Genomic DNA, 22,015 nt, shown 5'->3' on the forward strand with positions numbered 1-22,015 from the left:
TTACAGAGCTGTCATGTCGTCCATCTTTTTATGCAGTCACCAAACTCACTTCTTTGATATTCAAAATATTGATTCCCTGAGGTCTGCAATGTTGTTTAAACATCTGAGGGCATCTTCTACTTTTCTGATGGTTGTGTCAGCACTGATTTCAAATAGTCATTGTACAGTGAGATAGTGATCCCCCTGTTGTCGGATTGTTTCATGCTGCCGCAGCAGCACAAGTAAAGAGAAGAACGCCATAAACACAATAAATCACGTGTAGATTCTCCTTTGCACATGTGGAAAGCATCGAATGTGCATGTGCAGTGCAAAATAGGTATTTAAGTGTCATTCAGCTTTTACACATTATATTCAGAATCCTGACAACAAAATCGACCGGAAGTGATGTCAGAAGACGAACAGCTCCCTCAGCTTTCTTGGAGCGTTTGTCCCAGTCGCTCACAGTGGATGTTTAATGTGTTACACAGAACAAAAAAGCCTCAAAACATCGCAACTTGTATGCTTTACAAGTTAAATCAGGCATTTTGGGCCGCAGCAACCACAAAAAATTCCTGCGAAATCCTGGAGGGACTGAAAAATGACTGAATGTATTTGCTCACATGTTGGACAGATTGAATATTTACTATGGAGATGAGCATGGAGAAAAAAACCCCACATGAAATCAGATTTTATAGGATCCCATTTGCGCCATTTATGAATACATTACACTTTGACAGCGACTTATAGTTCTAATTATCACTCTTAACGCCTGAATGGGACGTGCCCCTGAGTATATCTATGAATGTTTAATCCCACATGAGCCTGAGTGTAGCCTGAGATGCTCCAGTGGGTTCCTTTGAGAGACTCAAAGATCTAGATTGTAAACCAGGAGGGACCCGGCCTTTGCTATCAGGGCTCCGTCGCTCTGGGACGACTCGAGGCAGCTCTCATCTTCGTCCTCGTTTAAATCTCTTATAAACGTTTTTGAATTTTTTTTTTATTTGTTTTTTTGCCGCACTCATACAAATAAAACGTAGCATTATTATTAATATCTTAAGGCACAAGCCATATTTTTATCTAAAGGTCTTTTCTCAGAATTGCAGTGGTGTTCCAGTTTATTTAAGGGCAGCCTCAGACAGCAGAAAAAACTGCAGCAGGAAATTCATGTTGATCCATTCATTCAATAACGTTGAAGTCTGTAACAGTCAAATTCTATGTAGTGATTACATATTACGTTTTGTGCTATTTCTGTTGGGGATAAGACACACTGTTAGATAAGAGAGGCTCTTTGATCTACTGTACCAGTTAGCTGACAGCTAACTTGGCAGATGTTAGCTTGCACTGCAGATGGAGATTTCATTGTGCATTCAGGTTAAAGCATCGTCTGTTTATCAAGTCTATTTGATATTCATCCTGAGCAAAATGCCGACTATTTCGAGGGGTGACCGCTGTGTGATCCGCTATAGAGGTCTGATTTTGACTGTCCTGACCAACCAGTAGAAAAGTAACTCTCACTAAGCACATAATATTTGAAAACATGTTTGGCTCTCAGTCTATGTTGCACTCATGTGAGATGCAGCTATACTGTGGGCTGTGTGGCATATCGTTTACTTTTCTGACAACTTCTATCCTAAATTCCAATAAAGTCCGTCTCTCATGAAAGGTGTTGCCATGGTTCAAAGTTTTTGTAAATATTCCTTTTGGATTATTTGCTAAAAGACAGCATCTCTAAAACTTACAACAACAAGACTCAGAGAAGTCTCTGTGCCCAAAAGGATTATCATGTGTTATCTTATGCTAAGCTAACCTGATGATATCTGTAAACGTACTTGTGGACAGATATGGGTCATATTGATCCTCCGATCTTATACATCCACCAGAAAGCAAAGACGTTTGCCTGATCATGTCAAAGCATTTATTGAAAGTGCTAATCTCAAAGATCTCAGTTTTATTCTCTTTGGCGCCACCTATGTAGATAAACTGTAATTGCAGGAGCACACTTCCCAGACAGTGCTGCATGTGTGACGTCCACGGTTGGCTCCGGTTGTAACTCTTGATTTTCCTCGCTGACGGTCGCTTTGCTTTTTAGACTGTTTGCCTTCATCTGAGCGTCGAATTTGTTTCTTTTTTTGGGGATTTTGTACAGCCATAGTAGATTACTGTTTACTTGCAACACTTGCAGAGACCGGAAACGTAGCTGCTTAGCTCTGCCTACCCTCTCTGGCAGACCAACCACTGCTGGGAGATGGAAAACACGTCACTAACCGGGCGCCGCTTGAGATTTTTTGTGATGTCACCACAGACAGCCAGTCTGTAATACTGCAAATGCAACAGTGGGCGATAGGCTCCATCACCATTGTGATACCTCATTTGGCGATAGTGACTTAACAGACATATATTTACATGAAAATCTTCGAGATGATTCATTTAAGCTTTATTTATGTTGAATTCACTTGTTAGACACCGGAAACAGTTATTTTTTGTATCAGTTGTTGAATTAAACAGTGTTGACAAAGACCTTTGACATATCACCCAGAAAATGCTAGCATGGCCTCTGTTGCACACATAATCAGGATCTTTAAATTAGCCATCTGAGTGTGGAGGTGGTTGGAGTTGTTGGTGCAGTGACAGGAACTTGATCCCTCGCTGGCTTTTGCATCAACATCCACTTGTCTTAGAGCTAAGCTGGAACGATCTGGGCATCAATACCTGCGGTGTGAACGCAGCCGGAGAACCTCAGCAGCAGGCAGAGCAGAACTGAAAGCTCTAGTCTGGTTTAGTCACCATAGTAACCATATTAACCCAGCTACAGCCTCTCTCTCTCTTCCTCCTTCTTCCTCTCTCACACAGACACACAAGCCCATCATCCAATCTTGCTTCTCAGGGGTTCAAGGCTAGCAAGATTTCCCAAAGCCTTCTAACATAGCTGGCTATTCCTCTCACAGGCCCGAGCCACGAGAGGATAACAACCGTGGAGGCAAGAGCAGGAAGACACGAGGAGAAGAGGGAGCGACAAGACGGAGAAAGAGGGATGGGGTGGCAGCCGAGACGGAGGAGAGAAAGAGAGCGATGGAGACAGGAGAGGAGGAGTAGACAGAGGCACAGGGCTGGAGGACACGGGGAGACGTGAAGGAAGTAAAAAGTAGAGAGGAGGAGAGAAAAGGAAATTAGAGGTGAAAGTGGGGGAGGACTCAGTGAGTGAATGACACAGCAGTGTATCTTCTGCAAGTGACAGCAGGTGTAGGGAGCAGGTGTTAAATATTAAAGCGCCTCAGCAGAGGAACCTGGGCAAATGGCCCCTACTGATATGGGACATCCCAGGCTGCGACCCACACGTAGTCTCACGCACAAACGCACATGCAAATACGCAGACAGCACAGAAAAAGGGTAGCATCCCACCACAGTGGCAGAGCCTAGCAGAAAGAACACGCATGTTTAATTCACAACCTTCCATTTCAGCATGTTCGTGTTCTGGTGCTACGCAGTGTGACCCCCACCCCCACCCTCTATTCCCCCCACACACTGAGGAGGAGGAAGTCAAAAGATGAGATGAGCACGGTCGGCGGAGAACGGGCGAGCGCACATGGGGGTGAGGAAAAGCCAACATTTCTTATTTCCCAGTGCGGTACCTCTGTAATGGAAGTACAACGTTCCAAACTAATCCTGCTCCTCTCCTGGGCTTATACATGCCCTTTCTCCCCATCAGTTCTGTGTTCCCTAAACATGTCTGCCTTCTCACAGCACACCATCCAAGCTCCTGTAGATTACGCCTGACTGTTCCACACTGACATGCCTTACAGGGGGTGAGGAGGAGGAGGAGGCAGAGAGCGGGAGAGAGGGAAGGAGAGGGAAGCAGGGAGGGAGGTCGGACCTGTCGCGGCATTGATCCATTTGTTTTCATTTAGGAGAAAAATGGCTTTGGTGAACAAAAATGGATGATTCTTTGATTTGTTTGTGCTGATCAAAATGTGCTGGAACTTATTTCCTACATTTCAGATTTTGGCAGAGGTACAACAGGAAGTACAGCGTAGGCAAAAAGGTGGACTGGATTGCAAAAGCAATATTAGTGTCAGCAAGGTTTCCAAAGATAATCCCCTGCCAATAGAGCAATGTTTCAGCCAGTAGATCAATAATCTGACGCCAGAGTCGAGGGCCATGGTTGGGTCAAACAAACAGGCTGGGGACCTGTGGGACACAAATAATCAATGTTTTTCTTTAAAGAAATAGTTCGGCAGGTTACTTGGGTTACACACATAGTCTTACCCGAACCCTGATCTTTTTCTGAACCTAACCAACAAGTTTTGGTGTCTTAACATCACCAAACTGCTGCTGTTTTGCAAAGGAGAAGTTTGGTATTTTTAAACCTGGGCCTTATTTTTTTTTTTACAAACAAATTGACTCATAGGAACAAAAACTTTGGGAATCGGTCCAGTCGATGGCCTCCGCCTTAGCCGCAATACAGCCACAATGGCTGCAACATAATCCCCTGGGACAACTGCGCCCGATCGAAGTACGACGTTTTTGTTCCTATGAGTCATTTTGACAAACAAATTTGTACAAAATAGGACCCCGGATTTCTGAACATCCAAGCTGTCAAACAACTTTAACGATGACACCGGATGTTGCATGTGTATTATAGCAAACTTGACCATCCATGTGTCAAACTGACGACAGAGTGGTACCTAGAGCTTCATTTATACGCCTGTTATTTTAGCTTTAATTATTCAAGTGTGCGTGAGTATTAATGGAAGTTATCTTATAAACATTTGTACACCGAGCACAAAGGACGGTTGTTTTTTTCCCCACAACACTGTTCATGCTAAACATCTGTGATAGCCGTTTATACGGGGGTCTGGGGTCTACTTGGTGCGAGCTGCAGTTTGGTCTTCAGCATGCAACGACTGAGTGGGACCTGCTTTCAGCCCGGGAGGGGACAGTTTATGTAAAGAGGTGATGGTACGGGGTTTCTAATTATAGGCAAGTGCTAAAAAGATTCCTGACGGGGTTTGCTTATATAACGTATATTATTTAGAAAAAGATAAAGGTATTACACTTTCTCATGTTATAAAACGATCTATATTGGTGCTTTGATAAGGCAGAAAAATGATAACACAGTGAAGAAGAAGACTGCAAAGTAAAATCCCCTCTGGGCGACCATAAAAAGCCAAATCCAGCCGAGGTAATTGGAAGCAAACTAAACAACAAAATCCTGTTTGAAAAATATTTAGTTTCTGTGAAAAACAAGCTCAGGAGTCTCACTGTGTCTGAGCTCGAGGAAATCTTGACAAATAAAAAGCGTCCTGTTAGAGAAAGAGTTGTCGCAGTAAGTTTCTGCTCTTGTTTATCACTGTTTTTCGGGGGTTGCTGCATCTGTTTCTCTGATGGAGTGTGATGGCTAAGCGGCCAGCTGATGATAAAAATGACAACTGAAGAAAGCCTTCCGTTGGAGTGTGACATAATCATGACAGTTAGGTTTGCATTTTGGCAGCTTAATGCTGCTTCAACACCAACTATTTCACACCACCACCTCCACGTATAGCCATTATTTCAGAGCACTTGCCTGCCTGCTGATTCTTTCCTGTATTTTCTTGGCACCATCTTCCTCCTCCTGTTTTTTTTGCTCTTTATCTAAACCATGATGTGTAGACTACTACTGGTCTGATCCAGGATAACCAGGATGAGCCGCTCATTTCTCTCAGACTTTAGACTTAATTGCAGCATTAAGAGAACGTATGGGTGTGTTTGGAGAGATGGAGAGCAAAAGGTTCTGCACGCTCAGGCTGCAGAAAGCACAATATTGTTTGTTAGCCCACAGTAATCAGGCTGAATGGTTACTAGCCCACTGGGATTTCTTTCAATCCTCCAGATTACCACTGCCCCCCTGACAGCAGGTATAAAAGCCACAGACGCACAGCCAAGACGTGAGACACAGAGCCAATTTCCTTATAGTACAATGAGCTTGTTGGGGCCGGTCCGTTTTAATCCAACTGTCCGCACCACAAGTGTATCATCACTCTGACATCATTTAGAGGAGGTGAGGATGATGATATCATACTGACCCTGCTCGCAGCCAGAGTGTCAACTTGTGTCAACCTCACTGAGGGTCTTCAGCAAGCCCATAATTCTCCTGTTTTGCTCTTTCACGAGGCAAAATGTGAACATGCTACATGGCAATTCAACAAGCTGCATACAAGTGTTGAGATTATTCATTCGGTAAGTAATCAATCAATCAGTCAACATAAAATAACTGCCCCAATACACTTTTACATCTATGTTTTTTCATCCAAAAAGCCACCAGTCATTATAAGAGCAATATCTTTGGGTTTCGGAGAGTTGTTTGTTGGACATCCTGAAGATCTCATCTTTGGATCTGGGAAACTGTGATGGGCAGTTCCACCATCTGTTTATCAACATTAATAACATTTATTTCCTTCCAGTCAGAGATACATACAGATCCCACACACACAGCAGCAGTTTTAATACTAAGACTAACTACTATTTAGTTATAAAGAAAGTCCAGCTCTGAGGGGTCCATTAAGGCCCGTGTCCACATAGCGCCCTTTTCTGGCTTTTCTGTCTCTATTGTGACACCGTTTGTTTGTCATGTCGTACAGCTCCAGGTAACAGCCAAAACAAGTTGCTCCTCCACGTTTGGTGGTAACCAGGGTGATGAGTGGCGCCCCATCTGATTGGTTGCCTGAAAAAAGCGGTGGTGACGACACCAGCGCCTTTCTGAAGAGTTCAGAGATCATTTCTAACGTCTAACTTAAACTGCTAATAAAAAGTCGTAACTTCAAATCTCTTTTAAATATGTCCGGTTGTCAGTTTGTTTTCTTATTAACTATATTCATTCTGTTTTCACTGTTCTCTTGACTTCTTTGGAAATGAAGGCATGCCCAAAATGACTCCTTGATATTTAATAAAAAGGTTGTAAGAATGAATATCCAGTCAAGGTGACCCCTCTGCATGTCCTCAGAAGTGTCTGCATTTTCAAAACGTACTGATATGAAACAATTTCGAATAGCATTTAAAGTAATAATGAATATTTTCATGTAAATAAATGTCTGTTAAGTCTCTATCTATCGCTGAATGAAGTAACACAATGGTGATTGAGCCTATGGCCCACTGATGAAAGCCTTTGTATTTGCAGTATTACAGACTGGCTGTCGGTGGCGACTTTTGCAGAAAAAATCACAAGCGGCGCCCAGTTAGTGACGCGTTTTCCATCAGCCAGCAGTGGTTGGTCTGCCAGAGAGGGTAGGCGGAGCTAAGCGGCTGCTTTTCCGGTCTCTGCAAGTGTTGCGAGTAAACAGTAATCTACTATGGCTGAACAAACAAAGAAAAGATGGATGACTACAGATATAGAAAATCCAAAGAAAAAGAAACAAACTCGACGCTCAGATGAAGCAAACAGTCTAAAAAGAAAAGCGACCGTCAGCAAGGAAAATCAAGAGTTACAACCAGAGCCAACCGTGGACGTCACACATGCAACACTGTCTGGATATCTGGGAAGTGTGCTCCCGCAATTACAGTTTATCACCATAGGTGCCGCCAAAGAGAACAAAACTGAGTTCTTCGAGATTATCACTTTAATAAAAAGAGACAGGAAAATTTAAGCCCACATTACCTCTTAATTATGTTGTACTGTATACTGTAGCCTGTGTTGTATATATATTTATTAATCCGTCATGAAATTTAATAAGAAAGTTTTCAAAGTTTCGAGGATTTAAAAGACTTATCTATTACCTGAATGCACCTTAATCCAAACACATTTAACAGCTAACAAAAACTACCAATAGTTGCGGTTTAAATCAAGACTGCAAAAAGCAACTCATCGAAATATAGACCCAGCAAAGGTGAGGAAATCTTTAATATCCACTCACACCTTTTCCCCACATGTTTGAACTCTGTCCTTCTGGCAGGCGCAGATAAATGAGAACTAAACGACCACACACATCAGAACTCTGAAAAAAAACACACCAGCAATGCTTTCTAAACGATTTACTGACTCACTGAGCATTCGTACCTCCCTTCCAGAGGGCAGCTTTCGCCCTTAATTTAAAGCAGGCAGGAGAGGGGTTTTTTTATCTCCAGGACAGGGCTGCAGGAGCAGTAGCGGGGGGGCTGGTTAGTTACAGGCTACACACACTCACGCTCGCACCTGGGAGCCGCCAAGAATGACCGCACTCTTGTACTTTTGGCCAACGAGCGGTTCAATTAGAGCAGCTGGGGGTTAAGTACCTCGTTTAATGGCACATCAACAGCAGCCATTGAGCACCATTTATTTATTTTCACTATCATTATAAACTCAGTGGGGGATACAAGCCGGTGACCTTCATGTTGCAACCCCACTCCCCTAACGTTCAAGCCAACTCTCACTGCCTCCCTCACCTTTCTCTGTTTCTTTTCTTGTCTTCTCTCACACACACACACACACACACACGCGCGCTGCATCCCCCATCAAGTTGTACTTCAAAAGGCTGCCGTATTGCAGCAGTTATTGGTTCCTGTGTTTCGGCTGCGGTGCCCTGAGAGATTTAAAAGCTAAAGAACCAGTTGTGTTTTTATCAAAGCTTCCTCAGTCTGCCTGTCAGTCAGCGAGGTCTACAGAGTCAGTACCTGAGAGAGAATTCAGCTAAGAAAGAGATGTACATCCCTAACTCTGCACGGAGCATCACATCACAATAAAACAAAAATCTAATCTTAGAGGATATCGTCTCTTTCTTCCTTTTTAAGAACAAGGAATCTTATTTTGCTGGCATCCCACTGAGCACGAGATGTGAAACAGCTACACACAGCCCAGGATTTCTTTTCTTTTTTCGGCGTCGCATACCCCAGTTTTAGACCAAGCAGAAAATACATTATTACATATTTAAACAATGCTTGATCATCTTTTTTAAATAAAAATGATGTAGCAGAGAAGGCGGCGTGCTCCGAGCTAAGACTTCCACTGACCTTATTATTCTGTGCACGCTCTGAGAGGCTAATTAACACAACATTTTATGAGGGTGACACCAGCCGTCAATCCAGCACGTCTGAAGTGTTTCCACTCGAAGATTGCACAGAAAATAATCTGGAGGGGCAGCCCTGGTTTCACAACTGAGCTTCAAAAAGCCTCCTAATGGTCTTTTTCTAATCTTCAACATGCTGACTACAACATCCTCAGACAGTTTCACGTATGACGCAAGAACACCATGCCCGTCCGTAACGCAGACAACCTCAAAGTATCCATTAGACATCCATTTCAAAGAGCTTACAGTTACAGTTTACATTTATCAGAAGCTGTGGATCGACTTCGTAATGAAACCAGCCGAGGACAGACGATCTCTGGAAACTGGAAGTAAATACACATATTTTTTGTGGTGAATAGAATCATTTTTCATGCTGTAGCCAAGTGGATTATGTTGACTTATAAGAGCTGCATTTCAGGTAGAGCGCGGTTCTAAAAGCCAAGTAAATGAAGCGTCTGACCTAATTGCTAACCTGCGAGGACATCTGCAGAAAGTGTAGCTTTATCCTTAAACTGTCATAAGCGGCTGACACGAAGGATTACAACTCCCTAATCTTAAAAACATTCTGAATCCACAACAAGCAGGAGGATGTTTTGCGCGTGTCTGTGTGTTTACGGTCGCTCACCTTGTCAGCCATAATCATCGAGGAGCCTCCGTGGACTCCGAGGATTGGAAGCTGAATCTGAGCGGAGAGGAAGTCAAGGATCTGGGCGATGGCCTCCTGATCGGTGCCATCGGCGAACACGATGCCATGAAGACGAGTGCGTGACAGGAGCTCGCACACCTTTGGGCGCAGTGAGACAAACACAGGTGTCAAACAAGACCGTGTGTGTGTGTGTGTGATAGATAGCATGTGTGCAGCCGAGGTGGATGTAAACAGCGTTTCTCACCTGTGTAATCACAGACTTTGGGTCTGTCTGATTGATCCTCAGTATCACCACAGAGACGTCAAGGTCATCATCAGGGCGCCGAGGTGGGCGGAGCTCCTGATCGGAAATGTGGCGCGTCTGGCCCATGATCACACCGACACTGAGCCCAGGAGGGCTCTGGGACGCCACAGGCACCATCATTTGGGAGAGTAGGAGCAGCATCCAGCCCACTACACCCATCATACCCTAAAAAAAACACACACAAAGAGACAACAAAATGAATCCAAAGAACCATCTCAAGAGGAACTGTGACAGGTTGCCTCATAAAACCAGACAAATTCAATACTGGACTTACTTTACAAAGGCTGTAACAATATTTCTTTACCTTGACAGTTTTCTGCCTGCTATCGGGAGCCTGTCAGAATGCAGGTGAGACATACATATTGTTGTTTACAGATTGGCAGTGTGGGCCCTGGTTTCCCCTGTCAAAGTGTCCTTCCACAAGACACTGAACACTGCGGCCAATGGACAGAACAGAAGGTAGCTCACCCTGTGCCTGCTGTCAGGTGGTGATATGTTCTGAAACTGTAGTGGTAAAAAAGCGGATTTGTCCTTATTTTATGAGCTTTGTAAAAAACTTATTATAAATGTGAATCCTTCATAAACAGCCTTCAAGGTGTTTATCAAATAATTGTGTTTTATTTTAATACCACAATGTGTATATGGAACAGACAGAAGCCAGAGGGAGAATTGATAACAAATATAGTGAATCATGTAACGAATGTTAGCAATATTTATTACGCAGCTATGTGAAATACTCAGTTCTAATTACGGCCTTTCGGAGGGCTGTTATTTCTCGATAACAGACCGTTGCTATGAAGAACAGACCGTTGCTAGGGATGAGGCTCTAATCACACAATCCGGAGGACTAACTGTAATCATATCAATCCATTAAAAGAAGTTGAAGGGGAGGGGAAAAAAGTAAAGAGACAAAAACAGCGGAGAGAAATAAATAAAGGTTCAACGATGCAAAAACTGAAGGCTACGACAGAGAGATCTACAAAACTGAAGACGGCACATGAAGTAAAGATAAAACAGAACACAGTACGGGATACGGCGGTGTTTAAAGACGGTGGAAGGAAAAGAAAATGTCAACAGACTCTGACACGTGACGAGACAGAAAACCTCAATCAGGTGCTGCGATTCCTGAGGTCCGGTTCACTTTGTCTGACTTCACCATTAATGTGAGTAATATTAGCTAGCTTAGCTAATTTTAAGAAGGCTACAGAGTTAACCGTTGCTATGGACGCAGCTCTCACTCTGAGTGTAACAGACCTTTTTTTTAAACGGAAAATGGAACTATAATCATTTCTAAATTAATAAATGAATTTCCAAATCAATATTTTTATCACTGAAAATGTTAAAAATGGTGATTCGTCCTTATTTAGTTTTTTTTTAATGTTTAAAAAATGTGAATCCTTCATAAACAGCCTTCAAGGTGTTTATCAGTTAACTGTGTTTTCTCAGGACTTTTAATCAATGTGTGTTTGGAGTAGACAGAAGCCAGAGGGAGAAGTGATAACAAATATAGTGAATCATGTACTGAATGTGATCAATACCTACATGATAGATTGGAAGAGAGCACTGAAACTCAGGACTGAAATTTCCACTACTTTGTTTTGTAGGACACAAGAAAAATATTTGCTCAAACACTCACACATACAAACAAGGACTGCACCTGCCTGCCATCTTTGTTTGTTTGAAAGAAATTGAGTCACACCTTGTGAAACAAGTCGAAAATGTACTTAACGGTGTCGTGGACAGAATACATTGCAAACCAACTCTATCCAAGAGACTTGTTTATTCTGAACATGTCTTCAAAAAACGCAGTAAGTGCTGTAAAAGGGCCCGCCGGGGTTCTCACAGATCGGCTTGTATTTGACTTTGATAAAAACAGTGTGACTCAGATATGTGACTTGAATGTAATTATTAGAGAGAGTCTCAAGTGCAAAACAGAAGATAACTTGATAGGCGCGACTGAGGCTGGGAGTTTGCTGTCCTCTTTCTGTCCTCTACTGCTCAGGATTCAGTTTCAAAGCGGGCGACCATTAGCAGACCGGGGTTAAAGCTAACTTTATTCTTGCTTAAGCGCTAATCAGCCTTCACGAGACGCCCTAAATCTCTCTTCCACTGTCTGCCTTTATTTGAACATAATCTATGCCTGTAGGCAGTGTTAAGAGTAAAGTGCTAGCTATTAATGGATAAAATAACCCTGAAATAAATGTAATCTGATTTTACCACAGTCATGGGGCTATGAGGAAAAAACATTCCAAATCGCTGAAGGCACACAAGTGTCTGCATCAATCAATAACATTCAGTGAGATGAGAAATAACATTTATTTCGCCTTCCTATCCGAACCAAGTTCCAGTCTAATACAGTAGACTTTCAGTTGTGCTCCCAGTTCAGCTGAGTCTGTGTTACCTTTTCCTGTAATATGTGCAGATCTAAGAGAAGCAGATGAGTAGAGGAAATGCAGTGTGAAACGCCTTGGGCTGAATGAGAACTAATGAAACCATGATGTGAATGCTACGTTGCATCGCAGCCAATTTCTTACACCACTACAGTCCAGCAGAGCTGAAAAACACCCCGGGAGGAAACATCACGTTCACCAAATTAACCCGCTGCCTCTCTATCTCTTCATCCTCCCTTCACCTCTTCTTTAAACTTTGCATCCATGAATGCTAATCATCTTTATTCATTTTCTCTTAATGTATTTCATTTTTTACTCTCTAATTCTGCCAATCTGTCATTCCGCCTGGGTTAGTATGTGTATCTGATCCATGTCATCTCACACCCGGTCTAATCAGGCCAGTTAGTCAAGTCAGTACTTTCCCAGCTTGCTCTCTCTGCCCTGGTGCCCACAGACTAGCCTGCAGCTCCAGCAGCACTTAGCATACGCCGCTAAATCACACACCGCTACACTCCTGTCCCAGGGAATTAGTGTCAGCTCTAACCAATGGGACAAGATTACACTAACTTTCCCTGGAGTTAGCATCAGAGCTAACATAACTAGGAGTCGGGAGTGTGCTGTGCCACAGCTTCCAAAATGGTCAACATAGCTGGGGAACTTTGGGTCACTGAGTGTTCCCGCTGTCTTATAGGATTTGCCTTCATGCTTAAAATCACTTCTGCTGACTCCTATGATTAGCTTCCCAAAGAGATGTCATGAGGGGTAACTGTTTGCTTCTGTATTAGCATTTATGCTAATATTTCCACGAAACCGAAAAAAGCAAGATCTGAATAATGGAGCAATATTCAGTGTCCTAATTCTCGACTATCCTGCCAACCCTTCAAGGGTTTTTACTCTTAAAAATGTCTTTAAAACAGTAAGAGAGTGTTTATTCTTTGATTTATTGCAATGAAAGAGAATGAAGACAGCTTTTATTTGTCCTCATTTAGCACATTTGCCTCTAAGCAGAACATTTGTCTTGTCCAAAAACGTTTTTTTTTTTTCCTCGCTAAAGTTAGATCTACATTTGTAAAAACTCATGTCTCTGTCAAAGCTACAAACAACACACCCGGTGCTCTAATGGGTGCTGGCATTCAGAGGCCCTCAAGCTGCTTCAGTGACAATGAATCAGAGGACGTCTTTGTGCTCAGTGTAACAAAACTCAGAGTGATTTTTTCCTCGGATGTAAGCACATTTTTTGGTTCAGCAATGTTAGCCCCAACTCTTATTAAATTAAGTCTCATGTGGGTGTAATTGCTTAAATCTATCAGTCCACAGTTTCGTTCTCTCATTCATCGCCAATGAAGCAGCTCTACGAAGTCTACTAGATGACAACACAAGTTAGGCTCGCGGTTATGTTGGCCTTGTTTCCGTAAACAAATCTTAAAGCGATACTCCAACCTATACAGGCTTTGTAGGGGCTGTTAACGTTTGTAGTTTCCTTCAACGGTGACCAGATTCCATTGTGGACAAAAAACGTCCAATGAAACCTCTCAAACTTCCGCAGCACAACCTACTTTTTCACCGTCTATTAGTATAATAATCATGTTCCTGCCACTCATTTTTTATATGTGGTGCCTGCTTCCAGACCTTTAATCCACTGAGCTGACTGATTAGTCTGGCATTGTGGCTTCAAACAGTGGTAGTAATTGATCCAATCAGCTCCGTGGGGGGACATACGATTATCCAATCAGAGCCAGGGGGAACCATGCCATTATCAAGCAATGTGAAGCTGTGTGCTGGAACCAAGATGTTAATGGTGACGGCTATAGACAACAGACATTACAGTTATTATATTTATAGAACGCCCTTAAAAACCAGCTTATTTGCATGGCTTCACACAAGTGACTACTTTAATAGTGCGAGTTACAGGTGGACATGCGGCCTCATGTGATTGGTTAGGGACATTCACAGAAGCGGGAAATGGTAACAGGAGGCAATGTCAGACTTCAGATGTGAAATAAGTTGAACAAAGTGATGATGCTGTCAGGAAAAAGATGTGTTTAAATTGCCGAATCTATTTGGATGGAGTAAAACTCTAAAGCTTTACTGCTACCATCCATCATGTGGAGCGTCTTGTGAGGTGTTTCCAAAAGATATATTCATCTGTGACTAACCTTCCTCTGCTGTGCTTCTATGTCTTATTTATCATTTAATTTTCTCTCTGCTATATTCCTATTTGTGAATGTGAAAGCTGGATAAAATGATTTACATCTTTGGATGCTGGTGAATCCTTTTCAAAGAACAAACAGACACGGAAGTTGGTAAGTAATAAATACAACCAGAGTGGTTTTAATAAAACACGAAAGGTCACGTATATCTATCGATGGAAAGGATGTTATTGTATTACCTGAGAAATGTGTTGTCAAAGCTGAACACGTTTTGTTCTGAGAGCATGTATAAGCCGTCACTCTCAAATGTAGTAACCCGAACCCTACGGGATTTACGGTAAAGGTCAAACGACACATGTGTTAGATATAAAAACGTACGCCTATTGCAATATGTTAGATAACAGTCGGCTTTAAGATCTCTGGAGTCTCAGGGTCGAATAATTAAGTAAATCATCATTTCTTTCGTGTGCTGTGGCCAAGGCACCGGGGTATCATACGACAGCAGCTGCCACGCTTAAGTAATGTCTCGAAACCTCATTTTCTACCACAGTTTCCGCTCTTAGTGGCACAACAGCATTTTTTAATCATCAAATGTATTTTTGGTGGGGTTTGTTAATCCCCATAATGCCCATTTTCAAACTCTGAGTGTCAAGGCCAGATTTATGTACATATTTGCGCTCGCAATCTGCATGAAATTAGCGTCTGATTTACTAAAGCAGTAGCTAATTATCAGTAACTGGGACTGTCTTTTAGGTGCATTCTGCATGTAAACAAGATCTCCGAAAGATGCAGTTCAGTGGTGAAATGGGAATACGATGGGGTAATAAATCATGAAAGAAATCAAGCCCAGAAAAAGATATCAAATGTAGTGATGCTGAAATGATAATTCTCATTAAATGAAACTTTAACTTTCCAAATCATTCACGAAGGCCTCGACTAAACTCCAGCTTACAAAATGTTTTGGGTATTTATTAGTATATAATGATCTTAAGGTTTGAGAAGCCAATCCATTTAGAGTCGTTAAAAAGATATTAAATGCTTCTTAAAAATACATGCCGATGCAGGAGGAATCAACAAAACGGATGAACTCAGAGGAAATCAAGTTCAAGTTACAAGAGCAGAAAGCCACAACTCTCCAGTCTATCTTTGTTTATTGTTAAAAAAAAAGTTCTTTATTGTTTTTGTTTATTATAACTGAGCTACTTATCTTTCTAAGAAGCTGTCACTCTAATTTCTTAATAATTCTCTGAAGCTCTCCTACACATGTTTTTGCTGTCAGCTTGATTTTTGCAGAAAGCAGGGTTATTAATTCTCCCCCACCACAACCTTATTTTAATATCCCACTTCTAATCTGCACCTGCGTCGCAGAAGCAGAGTTTCTTCCTCGTAAAAGGGACCCTTGAATATTGCTTTGGCCTTAATAAATGTACCAGAATGTGCAGTCAGCTACATTGATTAAATCTCCCCCTTTATGTGTGCAGTCCTGCTTTAAATGCTAAATGCATTTGCATGAAGAAGAGAGGCACACTTCACTGATCACACGCAAGCTATGTCTCCGATGACAGGCTAACTGCGCTTCCAGGCCGCTGCACCTGTTTGACAAACATCATGCACATGAAGAGAACTTTGTGTTGGGTAGTGCCGTCACTTTTAGCCAAACAACGGAACTTGACAACACTGGATAAGTTAACAGCCAGTGCATTGTGCTTGTTGATGCTTATATAAATGCATGATTTGCAATGCATATAGTGTTTTTAAATGATTTGAATTATGAGTAAAATGGACATTGTTTGTTTCAGACACACTCGGATATTATCCACGGCTGAACAAGACTTTGGCAGAGAGAGGGCATTAACAAAAGGAATAAAAGGAAGCTGAGGAAGAAAAGGAGCGCTTTCCAAACTCATAATGTGGACTAAAGTCTCTTTATAGAGGAGAGCAGCTCATGGTTATGTTTGTTGGCCACCCACCTTTATTGTTTCTAAGTTTTATTTGGCTGCATTAGTGCTGCGAGAAGCTAGCCAAGCTTGTCACATTAACGGCCAGTCTGTGCCTAAGTTGTGTCTCAGTTGGGTAAAAAAATTAAAACACATTCCAGATGGTGGTGTGACGTGTTGGAGGATATATTAGAGAATGTTTGAAAAGGTGAGGAGAAAAAATACTTGCAGGCTTTGCTTTGATTTGATTTTTCTGATTGTCTAAACAGGCTGTAGTTTTCATTGGCATTCATCAACATATGTTTTAAATCATTTCTACAAAGTTTACTGACATCTTCTCAACAACAAAATATTTGAGTGAAAGCACCGCAGCGTGCACACACCTTGGTGAGGCAGTAATACTTATGTGCGACTGATCGGAGTCAGTTGGGTATATGGCATTCAGCGGGCTGGCTGTGGTAAGCATGTCAGGTACTGTACGGCCTGGAATAGGTGAACAGGTAAACCACATCTCCCTCAACCTCAGACATTTAGGGTTTGGTAGAGGGATTAAAATAGTATCTTTTGAAATATTTATAAGGAAAAACCTGCAACTTTTAGACTCTCAATAGCCGGATTTCTTCATTTATTCGCATGATTTGTGATCGACTCCAAAGGGACAATACTGATGGAAGAGACTTTAATGTCATTTTGTAGGAATCTGATGCTTACCCTTCATAAGCTTGTTTGTGTGGTAAGGGTTTATGTAAATGAACATAAAGTGTGGTACAACAGTGTTCTAAATGTGATGTTTAAAGAGAGGGTTTGGAAAGAAAGCACACAACTTAATATTGAAAGAACAGACACACACACACGTGCGCATACACACTCCACACTTCATCTGCTTTGAATGCGTTTAAATAATCACTCTGATAGTGACAGCTTAACAGTCATCCAGCTGTCATTTAGCGTTTAATCACTTTTATCTGACAGAAATTAGACAAGAGAGTCAAAAGAAATATTTCACTTGCAGCTGACATAGCTCTCGTCACGGTGCAGAGCTCTGATGCAGGAATTTTCAGCATCAGATTTTATCTCAAGACTTTATGTATCTGGGGCTGTTGTGTCGAACGTGGTATGCTGTATGAGCTTGTAGTTTGCCTGTTAATTTCACGGCTGTATTAGGCAACTTGCACTAAGGTTTCTGCCACTCCTAACTGTCAGCAGGCACCAGAGGTAGGTGGCTACATTAGATGTATTTACCTTTTTCAAAAGGGACTTTTCTGGCTGAGATTTTGCATATTGATGTCTTAATTTAGATGGGTTCCCCCTTTTCATTCGGTTGAAAGCTGAAATGTTTCCAAACCAGCATAGTTAGATGTAATTGGTGTTGAGAGGAAACAATGGCAGCTGCTCTGGTTGCACAACGACTGAAACTCCTCAAAACTGTGCGAGAACAAACAGTGGGCGGGGACAAGTACACTTCCATTCCTTTTCCCTTTTCATTATGAATTTATGCAACAGTTAATACACAATCTTTGAAGCTGAAAACAAGAAGGGTACAGCTGCAGTAAATAACATGAACTTAGCTATTGTGGCGGTGGTTTCCCCTGCAGTTGTACATCGTATTGTTTTTGTAGTTTCCCAGAAAAACTAAATAACATTTTGTCCAATTCAAGTTTTAAGCTTCATTAAGCAACAAATTCTTTCCAAGCTTAAGGTACGTGACATGTTGACACAACACACCAAAGGTGGGTGGCTTCTTATCTGTCAGGAAGGCACCAGCAGTCCCACCCCGAGCCTCTGCTTATTGCCTGTGGAGCACCGCAAGGCGTTATCCTTGGCCCCATACTCTTTAATTGCTCTCTACAGTATTATGTAAATGAATTGAACTCGCACACTTTCTTTGTTGTTAAAGATGATTCAGCTATTGTTGAGCTGATGTATGCAGAGTGAGGATAATCTGCATTTCAGACAATAGAACCAAATCTCTTGTTTTGATTATATATAATGCGAAAAAAGAACTTGGACTTGGATGCTGAAGGTAAAAAGAGAATCAATAGTTTGCCTGTTAATTACAATTCCACCATTCTTGACAATACGGAAGACATTTACAGTCAATGTTTTCTAATAATGCAAACGCTTGCGTCCACGGTGCTTTGTAGTTTAAGTTTGACAAAGGAACATTCTGGAAACAATAATGCTGACGACCCCCATTCAAGGCTGATTGTCAACCGTTTCACCAGCTGAAGGCATATTTGACATAATCAATAACTCATTAACATTAGTAGTTGAAAAAGAAATTACTTTAATTATTCTGTAGCAAAAGCTATCCATTACATAGCATCTTCTGTGTAACCGATGCACAACCCTCCTCATTCACAGTCACAATGTTTGTATTTAACACAAAAAAAGAAAACAACACATTGTGGTTTAACAAGCAGGCAGCCCTGCAATTTAGAGGGGTTTATTGATCCAGTGTTATTTCGACTATGCTGTTAATCCCTGACAAAACCCTTAAAAAAACATAGTAGCACAAAACAATCTAGTTCAGAGCCACCCTCAGGCGTTTACAGCTCGGTGTCATGTTGTCAGGTGTCAGTATAACCTAACAGGAATCCAGGGGAGGATTGAGCACAACATCACCTCATTTTCAATTTAATATAGGGTTTTACAATGTGTAATTTTGTCATCCTGATTGTCCATACTATAATTTTTCACCGGTCGATTCTGTACATGACATTTATTGCATATCTGTCAGTGCTGCATGGAGCTTCTCTGCTCTGTTGCACCTTCTGGGAATGTCTCCTTTTTATCTTTGTTTCTGGGTTCTGCGGCGCCTGTCCTAATCCGAGAAGAGATAGGGGTTGTACATATTGCACGGACAATCTTAACATGAACCTATATGACTGTATTAATCCCCTGTCTCCATCTTTGTAAAGGTTGGTAAACTGTGTGAGTACCAAGGACAACAGAGGTCCGGGACTTTCTAGGTCTGTGCGTGACAAAAATGTTGTAATGTTGAATCAAATGTGCACAGACAGACTTTGCAATCATAAAAGAAGAAGGTACAATTTCTTGTTTTTCATTTGAAGGCAAAGAAAAACAGCTCAGCGACTAACAGTCTATAATTATTCACAATATTAACACTAATGCCCTTTTACCTCTCAAACAACTGTGAATAAAATATGGTTTCAATTCTTGGAGATTTCAGTGCTTCCCCTCTGAATAATCTTATTACAGGTGCACTTTCACATAATATGCTTAAATTTGTTTTCTCTGACCTGGGAGTGCCAGGGTTTATATTTTCCAGAGATTGCTTTGCATTAACTAAAGCACAGTGCGCATCATTATCCACCCACCCAGACATTGGATTGCAAAACACAAATGTTTGTTGTCCTGATTCCGCAGCGGAAAATGGTGGAAAGGTCTGGTTTGAAATATCACATTTTTATTTGTTTAACATTGATGTAAGTTCCAAGTGCCTCCCCGCTTGTCCTCAGTAAAACCGCATGCCTGCTAGACACAGTCTATTAACAGCCCCACAGCCTTTTTTGCACATCAAATTTTCAGCAATACAGAGAAATGTGTGTGTGCGCGTGTCAGGAGAGCACGCTTTTTGCCAATTCTATAATTTTTTTGTGCATGTTTGTGGTTCGTGTGAACCAGGGGAACTGGAAATGTCGGAAAGAGTTCTGTCATCCATATTTAATTGGTAATAAATATGAATAAACAAGGACAATGCCAAACAGCAGAAAGGACACACTCGCGTATTCATAGGGGGACTGCATTGTGGGTTTTCGTAACTGTGTGTCTGTGTGTGTGTGTGTGTGTGTGTGTGTGTGTGTGTGTGTGTGTGTGTGTGTGTCTTTATCTATAGGTCTAAGCATTTGACTTTGAGGGTATTTGTGTTTCCGTGCGGCACATTGTAAAGCCAGAAAAAGACACAGCCCCCGTGGAGGATACTATAATGGCAAAAGGTTGAGGGTGAAGCAAGACAAGGGAAGAAAGGGCACGAAAATAAAATTATTATGAAGCTATTATGAAGCCGTGCCAAAGTAAGGAAGTGTATCATCTTTCAGGCAGTATAGCTGTGACCTTGGAGGGATGGAGAGAGTGCATATTGTGAGGAAGCTTGATTATATTTCACATTAGAAATGCACTTCATTGTATTTAGGATCTGAGGGAGGATAATTATGAATCTAAGACGTGAATGTTTGCATGTATATATTATGATTTAAGCTAATGAATATGTTTCAGTCAAAGCACTTGCAGTGTTAGAAGCACTGACAAGGTACATTAAGTATAGTCTGTGCACAAGTTTGAAGGATTTATTATATGACAAACTTTTGCATTAACAGTCTGTTTACTTAAACGTGTCTTTATGTTTAGAGTCTAGCCGCCTCCAAACTGTATAAACACCAAGGCTACAAGAACATAGCGCAGTATAAGCCGAGACTGTGCCATCCTTATGAATTTACAATGTGATTTTTTTCAGCTTTCAATTATTGAAACGACCTGAAACATTAAAATGACACACGGCAGTTGTAGACAATCATTGGTAAGCCTTGTTAGATAATCTGATGTTATAATGGAATAAGTTGTTTAATTTTTAACAAAAAACTGGATTTGTACTTATTTTAATGCACGACAAGTGCGCGCCTCTCTTGAACAATCTATTATAGATGAAAGTGAAGACATGTATTAGTTCACCAAATTTCTTCTATTGCTTTAACAAGCTAAGAGTATCACAATAATGATATGACTTCTTCAAGGCAGACACATGTTGAATATCATGAGACATTTATGGTCAAATGAGCTTCTCCTACTCTTATCTGGTGTCTTATGTGGAGGATGGCTTGAGCTCATACAGCAGCTGTAGATATGAGTTATTATGGTTTAGATCCTTTATATCAGTGATGAAGAATTTCATACATATTTAAATTTCTGAGATATTCATCCATAAAAATAGACTAATATAGTGAATTAAATTGATGTGATGTAATTCAACACATTCATGTAACAATCATGTAAAAATCCAATATTGCCATAAAGCAGTAATGTTGCCTACAACAGCCTGATACAACCGGCCCATTGCAACAGAGGTATATACACCAATCAGCTATAACATTATGACCACCTGCCTAATATAGTGTAGGTCCCCCTTTTGCCACCATAACAGCCCTGACCCGTCGAGGCATGGATTCCACTAGACCTCTGAAGGTGTGCTGAGGTCTCTGGCACCAAGAAGTCAGCAGCAGATCCTTTAAGTCCTATAAGCTGCGAGGTGAGGCCTCCATGGATCGGACTTTGTTTGTCCAGCACATCCCACAGATGCTTGATTGGATTGAGATCTGGGGAATCTGGAGGCAGAATCAACACCTTGAACTCGTTGTCGTGTTCCTCAAACCATTCCTGTACCATTATTGCAGTGTGGCAGGGCGTATCATCCTGCTGAAAGAGGCCACTGCCATGAGGGAATACTGTTCCATGAAGGGGTCTACTTGGTCTGCAACAATGTTTAGGTAGGTGGTACGTGTCAAAGTAACATCCACATGAATGGCAGGACTCAAGGTTTCCCAGCAGAACTTTGCCCAAAGCGTCACACTGCTTTCACCG

General features: G+C 41.6%; 1 protein-coding gene across 2 annotated transcripts in view; it reads right to left on the reverse strand.

Moving 5' to 3' along the window:
- The window catches only part of grin2ab (glutamate receptor, ionotropic, N-methyl D-aspartate 2A, b), a 119,200-nt gene that overhangs the window by 84,014 nt on the left and 13,171 nt on the right, over positions 1–22,015 (reverse strand). For both annotated transcript variants that reach the window (XM_069665312.1, XM_069665311.1), the window contains 2 exons: positions 9,881–10,105; positions 9,616–9,774 (listed from right to left, as the gene is read on the reverse strand). In XM_069665312.1, coding sequence (XP_069521413.1) covers positions 9,616–9,774; positions 9,881–10,105 — 384 coding nt within the window. The remainder of the gene's footprint in view (positions 1–9,615; positions 9,775–9,880; positions 10,106–22,015) is intronic.

The sequence above is a fragment of the Semicossyphus pulcher genome, unplaced genomic scaffold (assembly GCF_022749685.1).
Source record: "Semicossyphus pulcher isolate SPU_LCO1_2020_fin unplaced genomic scaffold, fSemPul1.0.p SCAF_17, whole genome shotgun sequence".
Classification (NCBI taxonomy): domain Eukaryota; kingdom Metazoa; phylum Chordata; class Actinopteri; order Labriformes; family Labridae; genus Semicossyphus; species Semicossyphus pulcher.